The sequence below is a fragment of the Salvelinus namaycush genome, chromosome 1 (genome assembly GCF_016432855.1).
Source record: "Salvelinus namaycush isolate Seneca chromosome 1, SaNama_1.0, whole genome shotgun sequence".
Classification (NCBI taxonomy): Eukaryota; Metazoa; Chordata; class Actinopteri; order Salmoniformes; family Salmonidae; genus Salvelinus; species Salvelinus namaycush.
The window spans coordinates 35,522,016-35,549,735 of NC_052307.1; the positions used below are offsets into that span (position 1 = coordinate 35,522,016).

General features: G+C 45.9%; 1 protein-coding gene across 1 annotated transcript in view; it reads right to left on the reverse strand.

The window, feature by feature from the left end:
* LOC120051491 (netrin receptor UNC5D-like) overlaps positions 1–27,720 on the reverse strand; it is a 192,758-nt gene that overhangs the window by 49,450 nt on the left and 115,588 nt on the right. Inside the window, exon 2 of the mRNA XM_038998392.1 lies at positions 27,166–27,381. Coding sequence (XP_038854320.1) covers positions 27,166–27,381 — 216 coding nt within the window. The remainder of the gene's footprint in view (positions 1–27,165; positions 27,382–27,720) is intronic.

The following is a 27,720-nucleotide window of genomic DNA, read 5'->3' on the forward strand; positions in this document are numbered from 1 at the left end:
GAGAGAATTAGCAAGTGAGCCAAAAGGGCATTATGCTGCAATAGTTGTGGGGGAAAGATTTTACCTAATTGCAAATGCAACCACTCGTACAGGAAATATTGGAACAGAAGTTTTCAAGTTGAGTTTCATCTCCATCTGTGGCTAGATAAGGGAAGCGATGTCATACTGTTTTCAGTGGGCGATGGAGAAAGGGTTTTATTATTCTTCAGAATTCGTGACTTCACTGTTATGTTTGCTGGGAAGCAGTGTTTGCTCAAGGATGTCCTGGGTTGAACCCAAAGTAAATTATTATTGACTAGGTTCAGAAATGTAAACAATAGAATGAATTGACTTGTGTATACAATGCCTTAATGTATAGGCAAGCCCACGTTCAGTACAGTTGTGGGCACTAAAAAAAATCACAGTACAGATTTTCTTAACAAACTATTGCTAGAAGAAGCCACAGCGTCTTGTTGCATTGCAGCAATTGTTCTGCCAATACCCTGGCGCAAGCTAACTTTTTAGTGGCCACAAAACCTCAATGCAAAACCCTAGTTGTGCTCAACTGCCCATTTTAAATTTTTTTAAATTTATTTTTACCCCCTTTTCTCCCCAATTTTCGTGGTATCCAATTGCTAGTAATTACTATCTTGTCTCATCGCTACAACTCCCGTAGGGCTCGGGAGAGACGAAGGTCGAAAGCCATGCGTCCTCCGAAACACAACCCAACCAAGCCGCACTGCTTCTTAACACAGCGCGCCTCCAACCCGGAAGCCAGCCGCACCAATGTGTCGGAGGAAACACCGTGCACCTGGCTCCCTTGGACCGGGAGTCGCTGGTGCCTAATGAGACAAGGATATCCCTACCAGCCAAACCCTCCCTAACCCGGACGACGCTAGGCCAATTGTGCGTAGCCCCACGGACCTCCCGGTCGCGGCCGGCTGCGACAGAGCCTGGGCGCGAACCCAGAGTCTCTGGTGGCACAGCTAGCGCTGCGATGCAGTGCCCTAGACCACAGCGCCACCCGGGAGGCCCTCCAACTGCCCATTAAATGCACTCTGAGAACAATTGAGAGGAGAAAGACTGAGTCCACTATTTGAACATGTCAAGAAAGTGTCCGACACAGACAGATGCCATCTGAGCCCATGACAGACCTCAAGGTGCACTCTATAGAAATGTGATGTTTTCAGTACCTACCCAACAAAAGGGATATATTGTACAAATATAACACAGGCCTCAATACACCCAGTCCTGTCTGGCATGGAATAAAGTTATATCACCCCTAAGGAGCCTATTCTGTATAGGCTACGGTATGTGTGTGAGGTGTATTGTATTGTCTGGGCACATTCAGTTAACACCACCATTAACAGTGTCACACAGGAATCCTGGGGCAAAGATAACATCAATCCTTGCTTTAGTGCCCATTACATAATGGTAAAAGCAATCCAACACTCATGATATAGGAGAGTTGAGTGTGAGGTGAGACTGAGGTCACTGCCTGTATGCTGTCTGTTTGCTGTCTGTTTGTTGCCTGTTTGTTGCCTGTTTGTTGCTTCTTTGCAGCAGGATTACTGCCTGTTTGTGGTCTGTTTGCTGCTTATTTACTGCTTTCTGCCTGTTTGTAGGTTACATGTTAATGGTGTTCCTCTGTCCTGGACTCATAGCTCCTGGGTCTCATTCCAGGAATATGCTCCCTTCCATCTGCCCTCATTTACATTCTTTCACTGATCTGATAGGACTGGATATTATGTGAAAGAAATATGGTGTAAAACTAGTTGCTGGTGGAGCTATTGCTTACACCAGTGGTTCTCAAACTGCGGGGGTCGCAAGAAGGTTTTGGGAGGGGTCGCGAGTGTGAAACTGAATGAGATAAACACATTTTTCATACATATTTTAATAGGCTACATATAGGCCTACTATTTGTATTTTATATTTATGCCTTTGCCTATTCAATCTGGTTACCAACATAGGCCTATGGTATTGCACCAAATTTGTGTCTCCAAAATATGTGCTTTAAAACCAAAAAGTTCTGAGGGAATTTTTGCTCCCTGCGCTGCTGACAACTATTTTGGTCCACTCATACAGGAGTAATAAAGGCCCAGTTCACACATTTTATGGGATCACTATTTAAAAAAAAATATTTATCAGGGGGTGCTGCAGAACCTTTAGAACCTCTACTTTCCGCGGCTATGCCGAGCACACCTCTTATTACCGGCGCAGGTGAATAAATGGGAGCAATTAAGAAGGGGAAAAACAGAACAATGGAGATGCAGGAGGAGAGGAACGCATGGACAAAGAAACAAGGAGCACTATAGAACCAAGAAACAAGGAGCACTATAGAACCAAGAAACAAGGAGAACTATAGAACCAAGAAACAAGGAGAACTATAGAACCAAGAAACAAGGAGAACTATAGAACCAAGAAACAAGGAGCACTATAGAACCAAGAAACAAAGAGAACTACAGAACAAAGACACAATGAAAACTATAGAACAAAGACACAATGAAAACTATAGAACAAAGACACAAGGAGAACTACAGAACAAAGAAACAAGGAGAACTATAGAACCAAGAAACAAGGAGAACTATAGAACCAAGAAACAAGGAGAACTACAGAACAAAGAAACAAGGAGAACTATAGGACCAAGAAACAAGGAGAACTACAGAACAAAGAAACAAGGAGAACTATAGAACAAAGAAACAAGGAGCACTATAGAAACAAGAAACAAGGAGAACTACAGAACAAAGAAACAAGGAGAACTACAGAACAAAGAAACAAGGAGAACTATAGAACCAAGAAACAAGGAGAACCACAGAACAAAGACACAATGAAAACTATAGAACAAAGAAACAAGAAAAGGAAAGCAGAGGACATGAAAGACAAAGACAAAGAACGGACCAAAAGACAAAGAGTTGAGTTGATTCCCATAGCCGAAAGCTAAAGCCAAGCCTAGCCACGACAGAGACTATTTGATTTAAGGTTTGACGAAAGACTTGAGTTAATGAATAAGTGAAGTGCTCTAAACCGAGCTAAGTTTTATTTTCCCATTTATTGAACAGGATAAGCGCCATGCTGTGAAAAATGTAATATATCATTTAGATTTTTGCAACTTAGAAGCGGACTCCTCCGCTGTATACCCCACACCCTGCTACCTCATAGATCAGAACCTCTCTGGACCGATCACAGCTACAGACAGTCCATGCTTTCCATCCAACCCTGCAACCGCCGCTGCATACAGGTAGGCCATATGATCTTGCTTTGGACTCCAGAGACGTGACAAGATATCCCTAGTTGATATTGGCTGCTGACATGTATAACTTTTAGCTCAAAATGCAGGTATAAAACACAGTGTATTTATGTATCTTTCGTTTGGAAATGTTTATGGCTGTAATGACAGGCTACATTTGCAGGTCAAAGTTTGAGAACCACTGGCCTACACAAACCCAGTTGTCTCAGTAAGATCCATGAAAGGAAGTGAACGAGGACAGGGAAAGAAAACATGGTCAGGGAAGCGTGCAGCTGTGTGTGTGTGTTTGTCTTTGTAACCACCAAGGTTATTCATCTACTATTCTCAGGCCTCTTCTCCCCCATAGTGTCCAGGCCTGTCTGGACTTGCCACTCTCCATGTGCCTTCAATCTATGTGGGAGAGAGCAAGCGGCTTTGTCTGCTCACTGCCCGCCAACAATAACATTCACTATGCACAGACTCAACAAGAAAGGTAGGTGACTTTTCTTTAATCCAAGGGCATTGAGTCCTTATGGAATATATGGGTCTATATGGGGCCCACTGGTGTGTGATTCCCTAAGGCACATCGACTATTTACCCCAGATAAAGGAGATTTTAACTAGCTTAATTAAAAACACATAAAAGACGGTAGTAGGAATAATGGATCTTAAAAGGACCAATCCAGCCATTTTTATCTCAATATCAAATCATTTATGGGTAATAATTAAGTACCCTAGCTGTGATTGTTTTCAATGAAAATTGTCAAAAATAAACAAAAATAGCTTCTTAGCAAAGAGCAATTTATCAAGCAAGAATTTAGCTAGTAATGTCTGGGAGTGGTCTGAGTGGGAAGGGGAAAACTGAAAACTAGCTTTTACTGGCAGAGAGGTTTGGCAATCCCTTTCTTATTGGCCTATTAACCAATGTACTGCCAAGTCACCAGGCAGGCCAAAAGTCCATCCCACCAAAACAGGCTGAAATTACAGCTCTTGCACTAAAAGGGCATTTATCATCACAATTTCACAGTATTATTCCAACCTCAGGGGGAAATATATAGCACCAGTCAAAAGTCAAGAGTTTTTCTTTATTTTTACTATTTTCTACATTGTAGAATAATAGTGAAGACATCAACACTATGAAATAACACATATGGAATCATGTAGTAACCAAAAAAGTGCTAAACAAATCAAAATATATTTTATATTTGAGATTCTTCATAGTAGCCACCCTTTGCCATGGTGACAGCTTTGCACACTCTTGGCAAATAGTTTTTGACTGCCTAGGCCTTTAACAGCATCAAAGGAGCAGTCCATCCATAACATCATAAATACTTCTCTCGGAACAAACCGTGATGAATAATTTCTCACTGGAACAAATGTATTATGATTCCCTCTCACATACAATGCCTTCAGAAATAATTCATTGACTTATTCCATATTTTGTTGTGTTACAGCCTGAATTCAAAATGCATTAAATGTATACATTTTTCTCACCCATCGACACAATAATTTTTCGACAGTTTTGCTAATTTATTGAACATTAAATACAGAAATATCTCATTTACATAGGTATTCACACCCCTAAGTCAATACTTAAACAAAAATATAAACACAATGTAAAGTTTGTTCCCATGTTTCATGAGCTGAAATAAAAGATCCCAGAAATGTTCCATACACACAAGAATTAAGTAAAAGGCTCATGTAAATACACTACATGACCAAAAGTATGTGGACACCTGCTCATCGAACAACTCATTCCAAAATCATGGGCATTAATATGGAGTTTGTCCCCCCTTTGCTGATATAACAGCCTCCACTCTTCTGGGAAGGCTTTCCACTAGATGTTGGAACATTGCTGTGGGGACTTGCTTCCATTCAGCAATAATAGTATTAGTGAGGTCGGGCACTGATGTTGAGCGATTAGGCCTGGCTCGCCGTCGGTGTTCCAATTCCTCTTAAAGGTGTTCGATGGGGTTGAGGTCAGGGCTCTGTGCAGGCCAGTCAAGTTCTTCCACACCGATCTCAACAAATAATTTCTGTGTGCACAGGGGCATTGTCATGCTAATACAGGAAAGGTCCTTCCCTGAACTGTTGCCACAAAGTTGGAAGCACAGACTCGTCTAGAATGTCATTGTATGCTGTAGCATTAATATTTCCCTTCACTGAAAAACAGCTCTAGACCATTATTCCTCCTCCACCAAACTTAACAGTTGGCTCTAAGCATTCGGGCAGCTAGCGTTCTCCTGGCATCCGTCAAACCCAGATTCGTCTATCGGACTGCCAGATGGTGAAGCGTAATTCATCACTCCAGAGAACGCGTTTTTTATACCACTCGAGTTTCATATCACTCCAGCCGACGCTTTTTATACCACGGCGAGTTTTATAGCCGACGATTGGCATTGCGCATGGTGATCTTAGGCTTGTGTGTGGCTGCTTGGCCATGGAAACCCATTCCATGAAGCTCCCGACGAACCATTCTTGTGCTGACGTTGCTTCCACAGGCATTTTGGAACTCTGTAGTGAGTGTTGAAACTAGGAAAGATCATTTGTACGCGCTACGCACATCAGCGGTCACGTTCTGTGAGCTTGTGTGGCCTACCACTTCGCGGCTGAGCCGTTGTTGCCCCTAGACGTTTCCACTTCCCAATAATAGCACTTACAGTTGACCGGGGAAGCTCTAGCAGAGCAGAAATTTGAGATTTTATACACCTGTCAGTAACTGGTGTGGCTGAAATAGCCGAATCCACTAATTTGAAGGGGTGTCCACATACTTTTGTATAAATAGTGTATGAACAGAGCTTGTCAATTCAATTATTTTAAACCTAACCACACGTCATCGCTTGCTGCCGTCGGTTTAAACCGGAGGCCACTGTGACATTGATTTCCCCAGTAATCCTTCCGCTGTTCAATTATGTATAGGCATGCTGACCCTATAAAAAATCTATTACTGACAGGTAGACAAGACCCGCCTCATCCCAGAGGCCTCAGCACAGCTGTCTGTAGTCATCTCTAGTCATCACACTGCACTCCATGGGGTCTGAAATTAATTCTCTCTGCTTAGAGAAATACCTGGACAGAGGTGTAGGTGGCTGTCTAGATTCATTTGCCACAGCGATATTCAAATAGACATTTATTGACATTTAAACATAGACAAATTGGGACAGAAGTCCATTTTCCTTTAAGGTAGGAAGGTTAATTGAAAGGAAACGTTCCATGAGCAGCAGTTCGTGACAGTACATTCTCAACGTATTACTTCACCTTGCTGGCTGACTTCAGTCTGTGGCCAACAGTCAGTCCTTGCTCTCCTCTCCTCCTAGCTCTCCTCTCCTCACCTCATAGCTCTCCTCTTCTCTCCTCCTAGCTCTCCTCTCCTCACCTCATAGCTCTCCTCACCTCATAGCTCTCCTCTCCTCACCTCATAGCTCTCCTCTCCTCACCTCATAGCTCTCCTCTCCTCACCTCATAGCTCTCCTCTCCTCACCTCATAGCTCTCCTCTCCTCTCCTCATAGCTCTCCTCTCCTCTCCTCCTAGGTCTCCTCCCTGTCTGGCTAAATCAAGGGCATTGGAGCACTGCTTATCTGTGGCTGTGATTCATCAGCCTGGTTGGTAAATAAGAGATGTTATAATCACGGTGCTCCTGGTGGCATTGAGGGTCCATGTACTAATCAATAACATCCAATTCCTCATATATATTCTGCTCTGATTATCTTGGCCTAATCCAACACGACACAATTTGTCTGTCCATTACCGGGGCAGGACAAAGCAGCGCTGAGCATGTTGTTATCACTGGTGGTTATGATTTTAATGGTGATAAAGCTAGTTGGCTATCCAGTTGGCCAGGTGTGAGGTGAGAAGGACAATCTCAGCCAGGCTCTTTTAATTGCAAATCCACCTGGGTCTCCTTTTGATACAGAACCCATTGGTTTCACAGCCTAGGCAAGGTAACATCGCAGGCGGTTAAGTGCAGAAGATTAAGAAAAAGTAATAATTGTTCTCTGGAATATAGCTTAAAGGCAGAGCAAATGTTCAAATACCGGGAGTGCTTGAATCGAAATCTGTGAAATTGCGTAGCGAGCGAAGATAATGTGTTAGGTTAAGTACCATGTGGGGAGGCGGTGGTGCCGTCTGGAGGGAGCCCAACGAGTAGACAGTTATTCACTTGAGAATGCAGATGAGCTGAACAAGTATGAACAGAGTTAATGAATACAAAACAGCTTTCAAATCCTACAGTACATCAGACCTGCTCTACTCTGGATTGACAGAGACCATATACTCCCTTTACAGTAGGAAAACATCACCATGGCTCTATGAAATAAAAAGGATAATATCAAGTTCATAAGCTTATGAAATAAGCAATATGAGCCATTATAGTACTGCTAGGTGCTTTATTGTAGAGAAGTTAACAGACACTGATTGGTCAATATGTTATCAGACCCTATATGCACACATGTCTATAGGTAGCTGTCACGTCCTGACCATAGTTCTTATGTGTTTTGCTTGTTTAGTGTTGGTCAGGACGTGAGCTGGGTGGGAATTCTATGTTGTGTGTCTAGTTTGTCTGTTTCTGTGTCCAGCCTAATATGGTTTTCAATCAGAGACAGCTGTCAATCGTTGTCCCTGATTGAGAATCATATATAGGTGGCTTGTTTTGTGTTGGGGATTGTGGGTGGTTGTTTCCTGTCTCTGTGTTTGTATTCTGCACCAGATAGGACTGTTTCAGTTTGCCACATTTTGTTATTTTGTTCGTTGTAAGTGTTCACTGTTTTTGTTTAATTAAACATGTTGAGCACTGGCTACGCTGCGTGTTGGTCCGATCCCTGTTTCACCCTCTCTTACAGTGAAGAGAGGGAAGGCTGCCGTGACAGAACCACCCACCAAACCTGGACCAAGCAGCGTAGCAACGGGCAGCAACGGCAGCAGCAGCAGCAGCGGGACCAGGAGAAATGGACTTGGGAGGACGTATTGGACGGAAAGGGTTGCTACACATGGGAGGAGATCCTGGCTGGTAAGGATCGCCTTCCATGGGAACAGGTGGAGGCAGCTAGGAGAGCGAAAGCAGCTGAGAAGGGGAACCGGTGTTATGAGGGAACACGGCTGGCCAGGAAGCCCGAGAAGAAATCCCAAAAATTTCTTGGGGGGGGGGGGGGGCTAAAGGGTAGTGTGGCGAAGTCAGGTAGGAGACCTGCGCCCACTTCCCATGCTTACCGTGGAGAGCGGGAGTACGGGCAGACACCGTGTTATGCGGAAGAGCGCACGGTGTCTCCTGTACGTGTGCATAGCCCGGTGCGGGTTATTCCACCTCCCCGCACTGGCCGGGCTAAATTGAGCATTGAGCCAAGTGCCATGAAGCCGGCTCAACATATCTGGCCTCCAGTACGTCTCCTCGGGCCGGTGTACATGGCACCAGCCTTACGCATGGTGTCCCCGGTTCGCCTACACAGCCCAGTGCGGGTTATTCCACCTCCCCGCATTGGTCGGGCTACGGGGAGCATTCAACCAGGTAAGGTTGGGCAGGCTCAGTGCTCAAGGGAGCCAGTACGCCTGCACGGTCCGGTATATCCGGCGCCACCTTCCCGCCCCAGCCCAGTACCATCAGTGCCTACACCACGCACTAGGCTTCCTGTGCCTCTCCAGAGCCCTGTTCCTCCTCCACGCACTCTCCCTGTGGTGCGTGTCTCCAGCCCAGTACCACCAGTTCCGGCACCACGCACCAAGCCTCCTGTGCGTCTCCAGAGCCCTGTATGCACTGTTCCTTCTCCCCGCACTCGCCCTGAGGTGCGTGCCCTCAGTCCGGTACCACCAGTTCCGGCACCACGCACCAGGCCTATAGTGCGCTTTGAGAAACCAGTGTGCCCTGTTCCTGCTCCCCGCACTAGCCTTGAGGTGCGTGTCTCCAGTCCGGTGCCACCAGTTCCAGCACCACGCACCAGGCCTACTGTGCGCCTCAGCAGGTCAGAGTCGGCCGTCTGCCCAACCCCGCCTGCACTGCTCGTCTGCTCAACGCCGTCTGCACTGCTCGTCTGCCCAGCGCCGTCTGAGCTGCCTGCCTGCCCAGCGCCGTCTGAGCCATCCGTCTGCCCAGCGCCATCTGAGCCATCCGTCTGCCCAGCGCCATCTGAGCCATCCGTCTGCCCAGCGCCATCTGAGCCATCCGTCTGCCCAGCGCCATCTGAGCCATCCGTCTGCCCAGCGCCATCTGAGCCATCCGTCTGCCCAGCGCCATCTGAGCCATCCGTCTGCCCAGCGCCATCTGAGCCATCCGTCTGCCCAGCGCCATCTGAGCCATCCGTCTGCCCAGCGCCCAGCGCCCGTCTGTCCCGAGCCGTTAGAGCCGCCCGTCTGTCCCGAGCCGTCAGAGCCGTTCGTCAGTCAGGAGCCGTCCGTCAGTCAGGAGCCGCCAGAGCCGCCAGCCAGTCAGGAGCCGCCAGAGCCGCCAGCCAGTCAGGGGCCGCCAGAGCCGCCAGCCAGTCAGGGGCCGCCAGAGCCGCCAGCCAGTCAGGAGCCGCCAGCCAGTCAGAAGCCGCCAGAGCCGCCAGCCAGTCAGGAGCTGCCAGAGCCGCCAGCCAGTCAGGAGCTGCCAGAGCCGCCAGCCAGTCAGGAGCTGCCAGAGCCGCCAGCCAGTCAGGAGCTGCCAGAGACGCCAGCCAGTCATGAGCTGCCCGCCAGTCATGAGCTGCCCGCCAGTCATGAGCTGCCCTCCAGTCATGAGCTGCATCTAGTCCGGAGCAACCATTCAGTCCGGAGCTGCCTCTCTGTCCGGAGCTGTCCTTCAGTCCTGAGCTACCTCTCTGTCCTGAGCTACCTCTCTGTCCTGAGCTACCTCTCTGTCCTGAGCTACCTCTCTGTCCTGAGCTACCTCTCTGTCCTGAGCTACCTCTCTGTCCTGAGCTACCTCTCTGTCCTGAGCTACCCCTCTGTCCTGAGCTACCCCTCTGTCCTGAGCTACCCCTCTGTCCTGAGCTACCCCTCTGTCCTGAGCTACCCCTCTGTCCTGAGCTACCCCTCTGTCCTGAGCTACCCCTCTGTCCTGAGTTGTCTATATTTAGGAGGGGCCTTGGTGAAGGTTCCTGGACCATGGTCGGGGGCGAGGGTCGCCACTCAAAGGACGCTAAGGAGGGGGACAAAGACAGTGGTGGAGTGGTGTCCTCGTCCACCGCCGGAGCCGCCACCGCGGACAGATGCCCACCCAGACCCTCCCCTTGAGTTTTAGGGGTGCGTTCGGAGTCCGCACCTCGGGGGGGGGGGGGGGGGTACTGTCACGTCCTGACCATAGTTCTTATGTGTTTTGCTTGTTTAGTGTTGGTCAGGACGTGAGCTGGGTGGGAATTCTATGTTGTGTGTCTAGTTTGTCTGTTTCTGTGTCCAGCCTAATATGGTTTTCAATCAGAGACAGCTGTCAATCGTTGTCCCTGATTGAGAATCATATATAGGTGGCTTGTTTTGTGTTAGGGATTGTGGGTGGTTGTTTCCTGTCTCTGTGTTTGAAACAGTCCTATCTGGTGCAGAATACAGTTTGCCACATTTTGTTATTTTGTTCGTTGTAAGTGTTCACTGTTTTTGTTTAATTAAACATGTTGAGCACTGGCTACGCTGCGTGTTGGTCCGATCCCTGTTTCACCCTCTCTTATAGTGAAGAGAGGGAAGGCTGCCGTGACAGTAGCCTAACCTAGTATTACAACAACCCATTTCCTCCAAATCCAGTGCAATTGTCATGCTTAGTTAGTGCAATTTGCTACATTTTGGTAATTAGCATAACATTATTAAAATACAGTGCTTGGGTTGGAGCTCATGGTATCCATTTTCTAAAGAATTGATTGAATGACAATAACTCAGTATTTAGCAACAACATATTTTTGCCCACTGTCCTCCTACCACCTAAAACATCCCAGGTATGATCTACCCACTGTGTCAAAATATTGAAGGAGAAGAACAGGCACTTTACTTTTTGTTATTGCTAGATAACGCCCCATTCTCATCTCTCAAATCAATTAGCTAGCTGGCCTCTTACTAAGTAGTGGATGTAGCATAAAGTCAAAGAGTGAACTATTCCCTCATACTTTTCCCATGCACTGCCTGAATCACACAGAGCGGAAATAGTAAAAGTTCTGACTTTCATTTCCCCCATTATCAGTCCCACAACAATTTCACAGCACAGCAATCACACAAATATGAACTTCCAGAAGTAATTAAACAGGCTTTACTGCAAAGGGACCTTCATGAATACCAGAAAGACGACGACTCCTTTTGAGAAGCCACTAATCAGAACACATTCCAGACGAGGTGTCACATCAGCTTTGTTTTCCCGGAAATCCCTCCAGGAAACAGAAGTGAAGTGTAAGCCTCTAATCAACACAACCTGCTCTAGGATACGTCCCAAATGGTGCCCTATTCCCTGCATAGTGCACTATGGGCTCTGGTCAAAAGTAGAGCATAGGGTGCCATTTGGGGCACAGCCCTAGTCTGTTGCGCACGTCTCTCTCTGACACCAGCCTGATGGGTCTTAATTGGACTGAACATATGGGGTCCATACTTGCGAACATTAGAAAAAGTTTGAATTGAAACTCTTTCTCCGTCTCAAAATATGCATCAGCCAATTACAATTCTTGACATAGTTGCACGTGACCAAACGCTACGTTAGCTGTTCCCATTAGATAACCTGGCACATTTAGCCCCTTGTTGATTATCCCTTTCATATATAGCATAGACATGTAGGCCTACACTTACACTACCGGTATTTTTTAAATTTGATTATAATAATGCATATGAAACGTTGTATATGTACACTACCGGTCAAAAGTTTTAGAACACTTACTCATTCAAGGGGTTTTCTTTATTTTTTGTATTTTTTACATTGTAGAATAACAGTGAAAACATCAAAGCTATGAAATAACACATATGGAATCATGGAGTAACCAAAAAAGTGTTGAAATAATCAAAATATATGTTATATTTGAGATTCTTCAAATAGCCACCCTTTGCCTTGATGATAGCTTTGCACACTCTTGGCATTCTCTCAACCAGCTTCACATGGAATGTTTTTCCAACAGTCTTGAAGGCGTTCCCACATATGCTAAGCACTTGTTGGCTGCTTTTCCTTCACTCTGCGGTCCAACTCATCCCAAGCTATCTCAATTTGATTGAGGTCGGGGGATTGTGGAGGCCAAGTCATCTGATGCAGCATTCCATCACTCGCCTTCTTGGTAAATTAGCCCTTACACAGCCTGGAGGTGTGTTGGGTCATTGTCCTGTTGAAAAAACAAATGATAGTCTCAACAAGCCCAAACCAGATGGGATGGCGTATCGCTGCAGAATGCTGTGGTAGCCATGCTGGTTAAGTGTGCCGTGAATTCTAAATAAATCACAGACAGTGTCACCAGCAAAGCACCCCCACACCATAACACCTCCTCCATGCTTTACAGTGGGAAATACACACGTGGAGAGCATCCGTTCACCCACACCGCGTCTCACACTGACACGGCGGTTGGAACAAAAAATCTCTAATTTGGACTCCAGACCAAGGGACAAATTTCCACCGGTCTAGATTCCATTGCTTGTGTTTCTTGGCCCAAGTAAGTCTTTTCTTCTTATTGGTGTCCTTTAGTAGTGGTTTCTTTGCAGCAATTCGACCATGAAGGCCTGATTCACACGGTCTCCTCTGAACAGTTGATGTTGAGATGTGTCCGTTACTTGAACTCCGTGAAGCATTTATTTGGTCGGCAATTTCTGAGGCTGGTAATTCTAGTGAACTTATCCTCTGCAGCAGAGGTAACTCTGGGTCTTCTATTCCTGTGGCGGTCCTCATGAGAGCCAGTTTTATCATAGTGCTTTGCGGGTGGACTTGTAGAAACTTTAAAAGTTCTTGAAATGTTCCGTATTGACTGACCATCATATCTTTGCTTATTTGAGCTCTTGCCACAATATGGACTTGGTCTTTTACCAAATAGGGCTATCTTCTGTATACCACCCCTACCTTGTCACAAGAAATTCCACAAATTAACTTTTAAGAAGGCACACCTGTTAATTGAAATGCATTCCAGGTGACTACCTCGTAAAGCTGGTTGAGAGAATGCCAAGAGTGTGCAAAGCTATCATCAAGGCAAAGGGTGGCTATTTGAAGAATCTCAAATATAAAATATATTTCGATTTGTTGAACACTTTTTTGGTTACTACATGATGTGTTATTTCATAGTTTTGATGTCTTTACTATTATTCCACAATGTAGAAAATACTAAAAACAAAGAAAAACCTTGAATGAGTAGGTGTTCTAAAACTTTTGACCGGTAATGATACATGTACAACGTTTCATATGCATTATTATAATTCTCCACTTTGTCACGTGTTATTTGAATCAAACAACGAGGTCCAGCAGTGAACAGTTTTTTCCTTAACAAAAATGCTTGATGCAAGGACGGCTCAAACCCACGGTTAAAGTGCCCTGTCGTTTTAGAGTCAACCGCTTTAGCGGTGTTTGCCACCAGGAACCAATGATGATGACTGTACATGACAGCTATTTGACAAGTCCATAAGCCTTTTTACGACGTACGATAAAATTAGATGTTGTACGGACCTCCTTTTATTTTATTTTCGGAAAAGCACATGAAAAACGTAGGATTTTGTCATACGCGAAAATGTGCCTTCAGAATTGTTTCTTACGTTTGTAGCCAGTCAAGGATGCTTCATGCAATATTGGCACTCTACACATGAGACAGAACAAGTGGAACAAAAGTAAACTTTGAATTTGGAGTTTTACAAGGTCCCTCTGGTGACCATGTTGACTTATTTTAAGAAATACCATTGGTTTGTTGATATAAAGTCTAAAATCTTTGATAGGCTGATAGAGAATTTGTTACAGGAAATAATCACTGCCACCTGCTCAGGTTAGCATAAGGATAAATATGCCAGGTTATTTAATGGGAACAGATAACATGTAGAGTTTTATCATGTTCATCTGGAGGTGAAAGAAACGCACACCTGTTTGGATGAGTTGCTGGCGAGCAGAGTAGAACACTAGAAAAAGAAAAGGAGAACCGCACACTCTTGGAGCTCAGATGCAATAACTGATTAACCTAATAACCAACATTTCGACAGACAAGCTGTCTTCATCAGGGTATAATGACAAACACTGCGGGTCACTAGTTTATATAGTGTCAAAGGACACACACAGGTGTCTGTAATCTTTGCCGGGTGTGGCTTGATATCATTGGTTAATTTACAGATATAAATAGAACATAAAAGAAACATAAATGGATAGTATACGATCATAGATGCAATATGGCTACATAGGGCTACAAACATTTTCAATGAATAGCAAAATCACAAGAATGGCTTCAGAATCAAAGTCTATGATGAGACTGAAGGGAGCAAGAGTTTTTAAATTAAAGATCCAGGCAGCCTCTCGTTTTAACAATACATTGTCGAGGTCACCTCCTCTCCTAGGGAGGCTGACGTGTTCAATGCCGATATAACGTAGGGACAAAATCGAGGTAAAAATCTTTCTTTCTGCCTCTGAGCAAGGCAGTTAAACCACTGTTACCTGTGTGCCCGAAGACGTGGATGTTGATTAAGGCAGGCCCCTGCACCTCTCGGATTCAGAGAGGCTGGGTTAAATGCTGAAGACACATTTCAGTTGAAGGCACTCAGTTGTACAATTGACTAGGTATCCCCCTTTCATCCCATGTACTGCATCAAGTCTTAGATGATCATAATCAAAATGTCATTATGTAATTTTCCCACAATAAATATGCAGGCCCATGATTCCACACATGGAATCCATATGCCCTCTCACTACGCAGTAGCTAGACAAGGAAGCGATAGAAATTATGCTTCTTAAACAGAATCAAATACAACATAGCATATAGAATATAGAATATAGCATATAGAATATAGAATATAGGATGATCTCTAATCAGGGACTGATTTAGACCTCGGACACCAGGTGGGTGCAATTAACTATCAGGTAGAACAGAAAACCAGCAGAACTCCAAATCAAATCAAACTTTATTTGTCACATGCGCCGAATACAACATGTGTAAACCTTACCATGAAATGCTTACTTACAAGCCCTTAACCAACAGTGCAGTTCAAGAAAGAGTTAAGAAAATATTTACATAAACTAAAGTAAAAAATTATAAAAATTTAAAAAATAAAATAACGAGGCTATATACAGGGGGTACCGGTACCGTGTCAATGTGCGGGGGTACAGGTTAGTCAAGGTAATTTGTACATGTAAGTAGGGGTAAAGTGACTTTGCATAGATAATAAACAAGCAGCAGTGTAAAAAACAAATGGGGTGTCAATGTAAATAATCCGGTGGCCATTTGGTTAATTGTTCAGCAGTCTTATGGCTTGGAGGTAGAGAGCTGTTAAGGAGCCTTTTGGTCCTAGACTTGGTGCTCCTGTACCGCTTGCCGGGCGGAGAAAACAGTAGAGAAAACACTCTATAACTTGGGTGACGAGTCTTTGGCAATTTTTGGGGCTTTCCTCTGACACCGCCTAGTATATAAGACCTGGATGTGGCAGGAAGATTGGCCCCAGTGATGTACTGGGTCGTACACACTACCCTCTGTAGTGCCTTACGGTCAGATGCCGAGCAGTTACCATACCAGGCGGTGATGTAACCTGTCAGGATGCTCTCGATGGTTCAGCTGTGGAACCTTTTGAGGAACTGGGGACCCATGCCAAATCTTTAGGCTACTGTGCAGTCTGACAAGTTAACATAGCCTACAGTACATACTGTAGTAAACATGGTAAAGTGGCTCAGTCTCCTGAGTGGGAAAAAAGTGTTGTCGTGCCCTCTTTACGACTGTCTTGGTGTGTTTGGACCATGAGGGTTCGTTGGTGATGAGGACACCAAGGAACTTGAAACTCTCGACCCGCTCCACTACAGCTCCATCGATATTAATGAGGGCCTGTTCGGCCCACCTTTTCCTGTAGTCCATGATCAGCTCCTATGTCTTGCTCACATTGATGGAGAGGTGGTTGTCCTGGAACCACACTGCCAGATCTCTGACCTCCTCCATATAGGCTGTCTCATCTGTCTCAGTGATCAGGCCTACCGCCACCGTGTCCTCAGCAAACTTAATGACGGTGTTGGAGTCGTATTTGGCAACGCAGTCGTTTGTGAACAGGGAGTACAGGAGCGGATTGAGCACACACCCCTGAGGCGCCCCAGGGTTGAGGATCAGCGTAACAGACATGTTGTTAACTACCCTTACCACCTGGGGGTGGCCCGTCAGGAAGTACAGGATCCAGTTGCAGAGGGAGGTGTTTAGTCCCAGGGTCCTTAGTTTAGTGATGAGGTCTGTGGGCACTATGGTGTTGGATGCTGAGCTGTTCAATGAACAGCATTCTCACATAGGTGTTCCTTTTGTCCAGGTGGGAAAGGACAGTGTGGAGTGCGATTGAGATTGCGTCATCTGTGGATCTGTTGGGGCGGTATGAGAATTGGAGTGGGTCTAGGGTTTCCGGGAGGATGCATTTGATGTGAGCTATGACTAGCGTTTCAAAGCCCTTCAAGACTACCGACGTGAGTGCTTCAGGGCGGTAATCATTTAGGCAGGTTACCTTCGCTTCCTTGGGCACAGGGACTATGGCGGTCTGCTTGAAACATGTAGCTATTACAGACTCGGTCAGGGAGAGGTTGAAAATGTCAGTGAACACACTTGCCAGTTCATCCGCGCATCGTTTGAGTACACATCCTGGTAATCCGTCTTGCTCCGCGGGCTTTGTGAATGTTAACCTGTTTACAGGTCTTGCTCACATCATCTACTGAGAGCATTATCACACAGTCGTCTAGAACAGTCAGTCGTGCTCTCATGCATGCTTCAGTGTTGCTTGCCTCGAAGCGAGCATTAAAGGCATTTAGCTCATCTGGTAGGCTCACGTCACATGGCAGCTTACGGCTGGGTTTCAATTTGTACAGTGGTTGCTCAACTAAAAGTTTTGTGATTATGCTGCAGAACTTAGAGGTAATTTGTGGTTTAGTACGGTACCCTGCGTCACTACTTCAATGCTCCAGACCAGCGCAAGGGGGAGTTAGAGCACTGATTATGCTTTTGTGCTTTTGGGTCCAAGGTGCTACTGCATCTCTAACTGACAATGAATGGGCGACATAAACCAAATAGAAACTGATAATTGTGCACAACTTCAAAATTGAATTTCAATGAACTGAATGATGAGGATGAAGAAGGTGACGGAATTTAGAACAATGGTGTAAGAATTGCTATTCCTCTGTCCTGCACGCACACACCCGGATTTTAAATTTTTTTTTGTTACAACTCGACAGTATTACCTTCTAAAACTGTTGTTACACTAAGGTTTTTTTTCTAAGAGAAACTTAGACTACAATTAGGGTGTGGAAATGTTATTATTATTATTTTGCTCTTACTGTAGTACTGTAGCCTACTCCCGACCGGTCACGTTGTACAGTGCCCGAGTGGCACAGCGGTCTAAGACACTGACACTGACCTCTGTCATTGCCAACAAAGGGTATATAACAAAGTATTGAGATAAACTTTTGTTATTGACCAAATACTTATTTTCCACCATAATTTGCAAATAAATTCATAAAAAAATCATACAATGTGATTTTCTGGATTTTTTTCCCTCATTTTGTCTGTCATAGTTGAAGTGTACCTATGATGAAAATTACAGGCCTCTCTCATCTTTTTAAGTGGGAGAACTTGCACAATTGGTGGCTGACTAAATACTTTTTTGCCCCACTGTACATTATCTGAGGGCAGAGATACGGGTGACAGCTGATACATTGGTCCAGAGCCAGGCGGTATTGGCAGAGAGTCACTCGTCACTGGCAGAGTCAGGTGGCATTGGTGGAGAATGACGCGTTGAAGAGGGCGAGGAATGAGATGGAGTCACAATCCATGCCAGGCACACCTGTTAACTCTGGAACTCCACCTCCGACAGGCAGAGTCAACATACCTGGCGGGTTCACCAGGTCATCGGTTCACCCTGACATTTCCATTCCTCTTCTGACAGCAGAACTTGACCAACTTCTGACCAGGCACAGCAAGGGCCATCCGGACCGTTATGCTGTTCTGCTATTCTAAGGATGTGTAACCAAAGAGAGATACCACGAGTGGACACAGAATACCAACTGGGATGGATCCCGAGGCAAATGTGGCTTACCAGTGAACCTCCGGGTGTTCATCATTAATACTGTGTCTCAGAAGTTTCTGTCCATGACTGATGCAACCCGAAAAAGCATTAAAGACAGAGTTAATGAGTACTTGAGGTCACCGAGGAAAGTCTGGACATGGACTGCTCTCCCTTGTGTAAGGAATTAGCCACTTTACCATGTTTACTACAGTATGTACTGTAGGCTATGTTAACTTGTCAGACTGCACAGTAGCCTAATGAACAAACGCAGGTGGCCTCTATCTTCAAAATGCATTAAATGCTTTATTATCCAAATGTTTAAAGTGCGTGTGGGTGACCTCATGCAACCGCAACATTTTGGATAAAGTATATACTGTACAGTACTGTATTTCTTCATCAGCATCTTTATGCTTTCGTTAATAAAATAATGATTAAAAAATACTCTTTCAAAATGCAGATGTGTATTTCCTTATGGATCCATAACGAATTACTATGGGAATAAATATCACTGAATGACAGAAATTGTTATGCAGATGAATGAGGACCCAAAAGCGACTTAACAAAAACAGAGTCTTTATTCCAAACTTAAACAAAACGGTACTCCTGGATATATCTTAGATGACACCTGCTCACACGCAGCATCTGATGAAGGCAAAAACACGACAGGGCGGAACCAGGACGCCTGCTCACACGCAGCATCTGATGAAGGCAAAAACACGACAGGGCGGAACCAGGACACGGAACAGCAAACATCAAACAAAGATCCGACAAGGACAGAAGCGGAAAACAGAGGGAGAAATAGGAACTCTAATCAGAGGGCAAAATAGGGGACAGGTGTGAAAGATTAAATGAGGTAGTTAGGAGAATGAGGAACAGCTGGGAGCAGGAACGGAACGATAGAGAGAGAGCGAGAGAGGAAGAGAGGGAGGGGAAGAGAGAGGGAAAGAACCTACTAAGACCAGCAGAGGGAGACAAATGGAAGGGAAGCACAGGGACAAGACATAATAATCAAAAGACAAAACATGACAGTACCCCCCCACTCACCGAGCGCCTCCTGGCGCACTCGAGGAGGAACCCTGGCGGCAACGGAGGAAATCATTAATCAACGAACGGTCCAGCACGTCCCGAGATGGAACCCAACTCCTCTCCTCAGGACCGTAACCCTCCCAATCCACTAAGTACTGGTGACCACGTCCCCGAGAACGCATGTCCATGATCTTCCGTACCTTGTAAATAGGTGCGCCCTCGACAAGGACGGGGGGGGGGGAGGGAAGACGAACGGGAGCGCGAAGAAAAGGCTTGACACAAGAGACATGGAAGACAGGGTGGACGCGACGAAGATGTCGCGGAAGAAGCAGTCGCACAGCGACAGGATTGACGACCTGAGAGACACGGAACGGACCAATGAACCGCGGAGTCAACTTGCGAGAAGCTGTCGTAAGGGGAAGGTTACGAGTGGAAAGCCACACTCTCTGACCGCGACAATACCTAGGACTCTTAATCCTACGTTTATTGGCGGCTCTCACAGTCTGCGCCCTGTAACGGCAAAGTGCAGACCTGACCCTCCTCCAAGTGCGCTCACAACGTTGGACAAAAGCCTGAGCGGAGGGAACGCTGGACTCGGCGAGCTGGGACGAGAACAGAGGAGGCTGGTAACCAAGACTACTCTGAAACGGAGATAGCCCTGTAGCAGACGAAGGAAGCGAGTTGTGAGCGTACTCAGCCCAGGGGAGCTGTTCTGCCCAAGACGCAGGGTTTCGAAACGAAAGGCTGCGTAAAATGCGACCAATCGACTGATTGGCCCTTTCTGCTTGACCGTTAGACTGGGGATGAAACCCGGAAGAGAGACTGACGGAAGCACCGATCAAACGACAGAACTCCCTCCAAAACTGTGACGTGAATTGCGGACCTCTGTCTGAAACGGCGTCTAACGGGAGGCCATGAATTCTGAACACATTCTCAATGATGATTTGTGCCGTCTCCTTAGCGGAAGGAAGCTTAGCGAGGGGAATGAAATGTGCCGCCTTAGAGAACCTATCGATAACCGTAAGAATCACAGTCTTCCCCGCAGACGAAGGCAGACCGGTAATAAAGTCTAAGGCGATGTGAGACCATGGTCGAGAAGGAATGGGAAGCGGTCTGAGACGACCGGCAGGAGGAGAGTTACCTGACTTAGTCTGCGCGCAGTCCGAACAAGCAGCCACGAAACGGCGCGTGTCCCGCTCCTGAGTAGGCCACCAAAACCGCTGGCGAATAGAAGCAAGCGTACCCCGAACACCGGGGTGGCCAGCTAACTTGGCAGAATGAGCCCACTGAAGAACAGCCAGACGAGTAGGGACAGGAACAAACAGAAGGTTACTAGGACAAGCGCGCGGCGACGCAGTGTGAGTGAGCGCTTGCTTTACCTGTCTCTCAATTCCCCAGACAGTCAACCCGACAACACGCCCTTCAGGGAGAATCCCCTCGGGGTCGGTAGAAACCACAGAAGAACTAAAGAGACGGGATAAGGCATCAGGCTTGGTGTTCTTATTCCCCGGGCGATAGGAAATCACGAACTCGAAACGAGCGAAAAACAACGCCCAACGAGCTTGACGTGCATTAAGTCGTTTGGCAGAACGGATGTACTCAAGGTTCTTATGGTCAGTCCAAACGACAAAAGGAACGGTCGCCCCCTCCAACCACTGTCGCCATTCGCCTATGGCTAAGCGGATAGCGAGCAGTTCGCGGTTACCCACATCATAGTTGCGTTCCGATGGCGACAGGCGATGAGAAAAGTAAGCGCAAGGATGAACCTTATCGTCAGACTGGAAGCGCTGGGACAGAATGGCTCCCACGCCCACCTCTGAAGCGTCAACCTCGACAATAAATTGTTTAGTGACGTCAGGAGTAACAAGGATAGGAGCGGATGTAAAACGCTTCTTGAGGAGATCAAAAGCTCCCTGGGCGGAACCGGACCACTTAAAGCAAGTCTTGACAGAAGTCAGAGCTGTGAGAGGGGCAGCCACTTGACCGAAATTACGAATGAAACGCCGATAGAAATTAGCGAAACCGAGAAAGCGCTGCAACTCGACACGTGACTTAGGGACGGGCCAATCGCTGACAGCCTGGACCTTAGCGGGATCCATCTGAATGCCTTCAGCGGAAATAACAGAACCAAGAAAAGTGACAGAGGAGACATGAAAGGCGCACTTCTCAGCCTTCACGTAGAGACAATTCTCTAAAAGGCGCTGGAGTACACGTCGAACGTGCTGAACATGAATCTCGAGTGACGGTGAAAAAATCAGGATATCGTCAAGGTAAACGAAAACAAAGATGTTCAGCATGTCTCTCAGTACATCATTGACTAATGCCTGAAAGACCGCTGGAGCATTAGAGAGACCGAACGGCAGAACCCGGTATTCAAAATGCCCTAACGGAGTGTTAAACGCCGTTTTCCACTCGTCCCCCTCTCTGATGCGTACGAGATGGTAAGCGTTACGAAGGTCCAACTTAGTAAAGAACCTGGCTCCCTGCAGCATCTCGAAGGCTGACGACATAAGGGGAAGCGGATAACGATTCTTAACCGTTATGTCATTCAGCCCTCGATAATCCACACAGGGGCGCAGAGTACCGTCCTTCTTCTTAACAAAGAAAAACCCCGCTCCGGCGGGAGAGGAAGAAGGCACCACGGTACCGGCGTTGAGAGAAACAGACAGATAATCCTCGAGAGCCTTACGTTCGGGAGCCGACAGAGAGTAAAGTCTACCCCGAGGGGGAGTGGTCCCCGGAAGGAGATCAATACAACAATCATACGACCGGTGAGGAGGAAGGGAGCTGGCTCTGGACCGACTGAAGACCGTGCGCAGATCATGATATTCCTCCGGCACTCCTGTCAAGTCACCAGGTTCCTCCTGAGTAGAGGGGACAGAAGACACAGGAGGGATAGCAGACATTAAACACTTCACATGACAAGAAACGTTCCAGGATAGGATAGAATTACTAGACCAATTAATAGAAGGATTATGACATACTAGCCAGGGATGACCCAAAACAACAGGTGTAAAAGGTGAACGAAAAATCAAAAAGGAAATGGTCTCACTGTGGTTACCAGATACTGTGAGGGTTAAAGGTAGTGTCTCACATCTGATACTGGGGAGAAGACTACCATCTAAGGCGAACATGGGCGTGGGCTTCCCTAACTGTCTGAGAGGAATGTCATGTTTCCGAGCCCATGCTTCGTCCATAAAACAACCCTCAGCCCCAGAGTCTATCAAGGCACTGCAGGAAGCAGCCGAACCGGTCCAGCGTAGATGGACCGACAAGGTAGTACAGGATCTTGATGGAGAGACCTGAGTAGTAGCGCTCACCAGTAGCCCTCCGCTTACTGATGAGCTCTGGCCTTTTACTGGACATGACATGACAAAATGTCCAGCAGAACCGCAATAGAGACAAAGGCGGTTGGTGATTCTCCGTTCCCTCTCCTTAGTCGAGATGCGAATACCTCCCAGCTGCATGGGCTCAGTCTCTGAGCTGATGGGAGAAGATGGTTGAGATGCGGAGAGGGGAAACACCGTTAACGCGAGCTCTCTTCCACGAGCTCGGTGACGAAGATCTACCCGTCGTTCTATGCGGATGGCGAGTGCAATCAAAGAGTCCACGCTGGAAGGAACCTCCCGGGAGAGAATCTCATCCTTAACCTCAGCGTGAAGTCCCTCCAGAAAACGAGCGAGCAACGCCGGCTCGTTCCAGTCACTGGATGCAGCAAGAGTGCGAAACTCTATAGAGTAATCCGTTATGGATCGATCACCTTGACATAGGGAAGCCAGGACCCTGGAAGCCTCCTTCCCAAAAACTGAACGATCAAAAACCCGTATCATCTCCTCTTTAAAGCTCTGATAATCGTTAGTACACTCAGCCCTTGCCTCCCAGATAGCTGTGCCCCACTCCCGAGCCCGACCAGTAAGGAGTGATATGACGTAGGCGATCCGAGCTCTCTCTCGTGAGTATGTGTTGGGCTGGAGAGAAAACACAATATCACACTGGGTCAGAAAGGAGCGGCACTCAGTGGGTTGCCCAGAGTAACATGGTGGGTTATTAACCCTAGGTTCCGAAGACTCGGAAGACCAGGAAGTAACAGGTGGCACGAGACGAAGACTCTGAAACTGTCCTGAGAGGTTGGAAACCTGAGCGGCCAGGGTCTCAACGGCATGACGAGCAGCAGACAATTCCTGCTCGTGTCTGCCGAGCATTGCTCCCTGGATCTCGATGGCAGTGTTGCGAGAATCCGTAGTCGCTGGGTCCATACTGGTCGGATCTTTCTGTTATGCAGATGAATGAGGACCCAAAAGCGACTTAACAAAAACAGAGTCTTTATTCCAAACTTAAACAAAACGGTACTCCTGGATATATCTTAGATGACACCTGCTCACACGCAGCATCTGATGAAGGCAAAAACACGACAGGGCGGAACCAGGACGCCTGCTCACACGCAGCATCTGATGAAGGCAAAAACACGACAGGGCGGAACCAGGACACGGAACAGCAAACATCAAACAAAGATCCGACAAGGACAGAAGCGGAAAACAGAGGGAGAAATAGGAACTCTAATCAGAGGGCAAAATAGGGGACAGGTGTGAAAGATTAAATGAGGTAGTTAGGAGAATGAGGAACAGCTGGGAGCAGGAACGGAACGATAGAGAGAGAGCGAGAGAGGAAGAGAGGGAGGGGAAGAGAGAGGGAAAGAACCTACTAAGACCAGCAGAGGGAGACAAATGGAAGGGAAGCACAGGGACAAGACATAATAATCAAAAGACAAAACATGACAGAAATATTGGAACAAATTGTTACTTACTGGAAAATAATCTTTCAAAATGAATGGAAGAGACAGCATTCAGAGGTCAAGACAGCGCTGCTCTGAGACAAGCATGGGGACTGGTCTTGATAAATCAACAAGATTCTGATTTTCACCGAATCTCCGTTTTTGTATTTGTTAGACTACAATTAGGGTGTGCAAATGTTAGGATTATTTTGCTCTTACTGTATTACAGTAGCCTACTCCCGGCCGGTCACGTTGTACAGCGCCATTATGGGCTATTAGCAGAACAATAGACTCCTGCCAAGGAGGAGGGTAGGGGGAGAATTGTGTCGTCAAATGTATTTCTTAGTTAGGTTGGCTGTATCACAACCGGCCGTTATTGGTTGCAATTTCAGTTTAATCCACCAGAAAAGACAAATAATACAACAAATATTGTGGTTAAACTCAAATATACTAATTGATCAAATAAAACATTATCAATTGGAACCTTTAGCAAGTGGAAAGGGGGAAAAGTATTATTATTATTAACCCTGTTTTTCACAAGCGTAGCAGCCTGTGAATTCTGCAAACAACGTTTCTAGGATGGGCTATTAGCAGGACAATATATATAGGTCATTTTTTTATTTGACCTTTATTTAACTAGGCAAGTCAGTTAAGAACAAATTCTTAATTTCAATGACGGCCTAGGAACAGTGGGTTAACTGCCTTGTTCAGGGGCAGAATGACAGATTTGTACCTTGTCAGCTCGGGGATTCAATCTTGCAACCTTCGGTTACTAGTCCAACGCTCTAACCACTAGGCTATGCTGCCGCCCCTGATATTGATCATGGCTCCCGAGTGGTGCAGTGGTCTAAGGCATTGCATCTCAGTGCAAGAGGCATTACTACAGTCCCAAACGAAAAATACCCATTAGATATTAATTTAGAATCCTCCAATCCTCTAAATGTAATTATTGGCGGAGAGTCACGTCAATGAAAAAAATATTTGTAGATATGTCGCCTACAGTATGAGTCTCAATAGTGTTGAGTAATATGCTGTTAAAAGTGGTGTAGGTATTATTTATTTAAAACGCATATGGAAGTTAGAAGCAATAGGATTTGAAGCAATAGCCTTCCGCTGTGGTCAAATATTTCAGCACCGATTCACGCTGCTCTGAGACAAGCATGGGGACAGGTCTTGATAAATCAATGAGATTTGTATTTTCACTGAATCTCCATTTGGGTATTGGTTAGACTACAATTAGGGTGTGGGAATGTTATGCTCTTAGTACTGTAGCCTACTCCCGACCGTCACGTTGTACAGCACCATATTTTCCGTTCCATCCTAACGGAAACCATGAGAGTTACATTTTTGGAATGGAAACACCATAATATTAACCAAATTAAGTAAGCTACATTTCTTAAAATCAATCCCATATACTATGTTCTTATAAAAAAGGTTTGAAATTCTCTAGTACAGCCAATATTGAAGGCTATCAAATTCTTCTCAAAGATGCCCTCTGGTGGTCAAACTACCACTAACTTGCATTAATGGTAACAATGGCTGGAAAATAAATAATGTGCCATAGAATTCTGCGGCGGCCCGCAAGGTGTGCTGCAGTATGACGCAACTATTAAAGAAGGAACCACTGTAGTCCTTAATAGTTTTCAAGCCCTGCCACATCCGACGAGAGTCAGAGCCGGTGAAGTAGGATTCAATCTTAATCCTGTATTGACACTTTGCTTGTTTGATGGTTCGTCTGAGGGCATAGCGGGATTTCTTATAAGCGTCCGGATTAGTGTCCCACTCCTTGAAAGCGGCAGCTCTAGCTTTTAGCTCGAAGTGGATGTTGCCTGTAATCCATGACTTCTGGTTGGGATTTGTACGTACGGTCACTATGGGGATGACGTTGTCAATGCACTTATTGATGAAGCCGATGACTGAGGTATTATGCTCCTCAATGCCATTTGATGAATCCCGGAACATATTCCAGTCTGTGCTAGCAAAGCAGTCCCGTAGCTTAGTATCCACATCATCTGACCACTTCCGTATTGAGCAAGTCACTAGTACTTCCTGCTTTAGTTTTTGCTTGTAAGCAGGAATCAAGAGGATATAATTATGATCAGATTTGCCAAATGGAGGGTGGTGAAGAGCTTTGTATGCATCTCTGTGTGTGGCGTAAAGGTGGTCTAGAGTTTGTGTTCCTCGGGTTGCACATGTCACATGCTGGTAGAAATGAGGAAAAACGGATTTAAGTTTGCCTGCATTAAAGTTCCCGGCCACTAGGAGCGCTGCTTCTGGATGAGCATGTTCTTGTTTGCTTATTGCCTTATACAGCTTGAGTGCGGTCTTAGTGCCAGCATCGGTTTGTAGTGGTAAATAGACAGCCACGAATAATATAGATGAGAACTCTCTTGGTAAATAGTGTGGTCTACAGCTTATCATAATGTTCTCTACCTCAGGCAAGCGCTACTTACCAGGCGTAGCTTCTCTGCCCTGCCGGTGCATGGAAAATACAGCCAGCTCTATATTATCCGTGTCGTAGTTCAGATACATAAGATATTACAGTTTTTAATGTCCCGTTTGTAGTATAATCTTGATCGTAGGTCATCCATTTTATTTTCCAATGATTGCACGTTGGCCAAAAGAACGGATGGTAGTGGAGGTTTACTCACTCGCCTACGAATTCTCAGAAGGCAGCCCGACCTCCGCCCCCTTTTTCGCCATCTTTTCTTCACGCAAATGACGGGGATTTGGGCCCGTACCCGAGAAAGCAGTATATGCTTCGCGTCAGACTCGTTTAAGAAAAAATATTCTTCCAGTTCGAGTTCAGTAATCGCTGTTCTGATGTCCAGAAGTTATTTTCGGTCATAAGAGACAGCAGCAGCAACATTATGTACAAAATAAGTAAAAAAATAAGTTACAAACAAAGCGAAAAAACTAACAAAATAGCACAGTTGGTTAGGATCATGTAAAATGTCAGCCATCCCCTCCGGCGCCATTCTACACAACTCCAAACATCCGTGGTAGGATTTGAATACCCCTGGATTATAGGATCTCTATGGCTTCTTACCAGTGTTCTGATCCATGTACTCCCGGGACACATGTTCATTCTGGTGCACCCATTCTCCATTGCACTTGAAGAAGATCTGCAAGGCAGGCACAGCCCGACACAGCAGCTTGATTGGGTTGCTTTTGATTATGTAGGAATCTTCTGGTTCCTTCAGGAAGTGAGGCAGGGTACCTGGGACTGATGGTAGGGAGTCTGGCAGGATGTCACCTGTGGCTCCTGCAAAGAGAGACTAGTTAGTTCAATCAATCAATTACATGTATTTTATGAAGTCCTTTTTACATCAGCACAGCAGTTGTCACAAAGTGCTTTACAGATACTGCAGATACCCAGTCTAAATTCCCAAAGAGAAAGCAATGCAGTGTTCTTCTGGGTGACTGACTGACATTCAAAACGAAACCCAGGAAAAGCGCTGATAGATATGTTATGAAGATTTTAAAGCTGCATTATGTAACTTTTTCTATGTCCAAAAGCTGTAAGTTGCTAGTTGTCATTCAATGTGATTCAACAGTAACAATTTAGCACCTACAGACTGCCTGAAAACCACTGTATTTGATT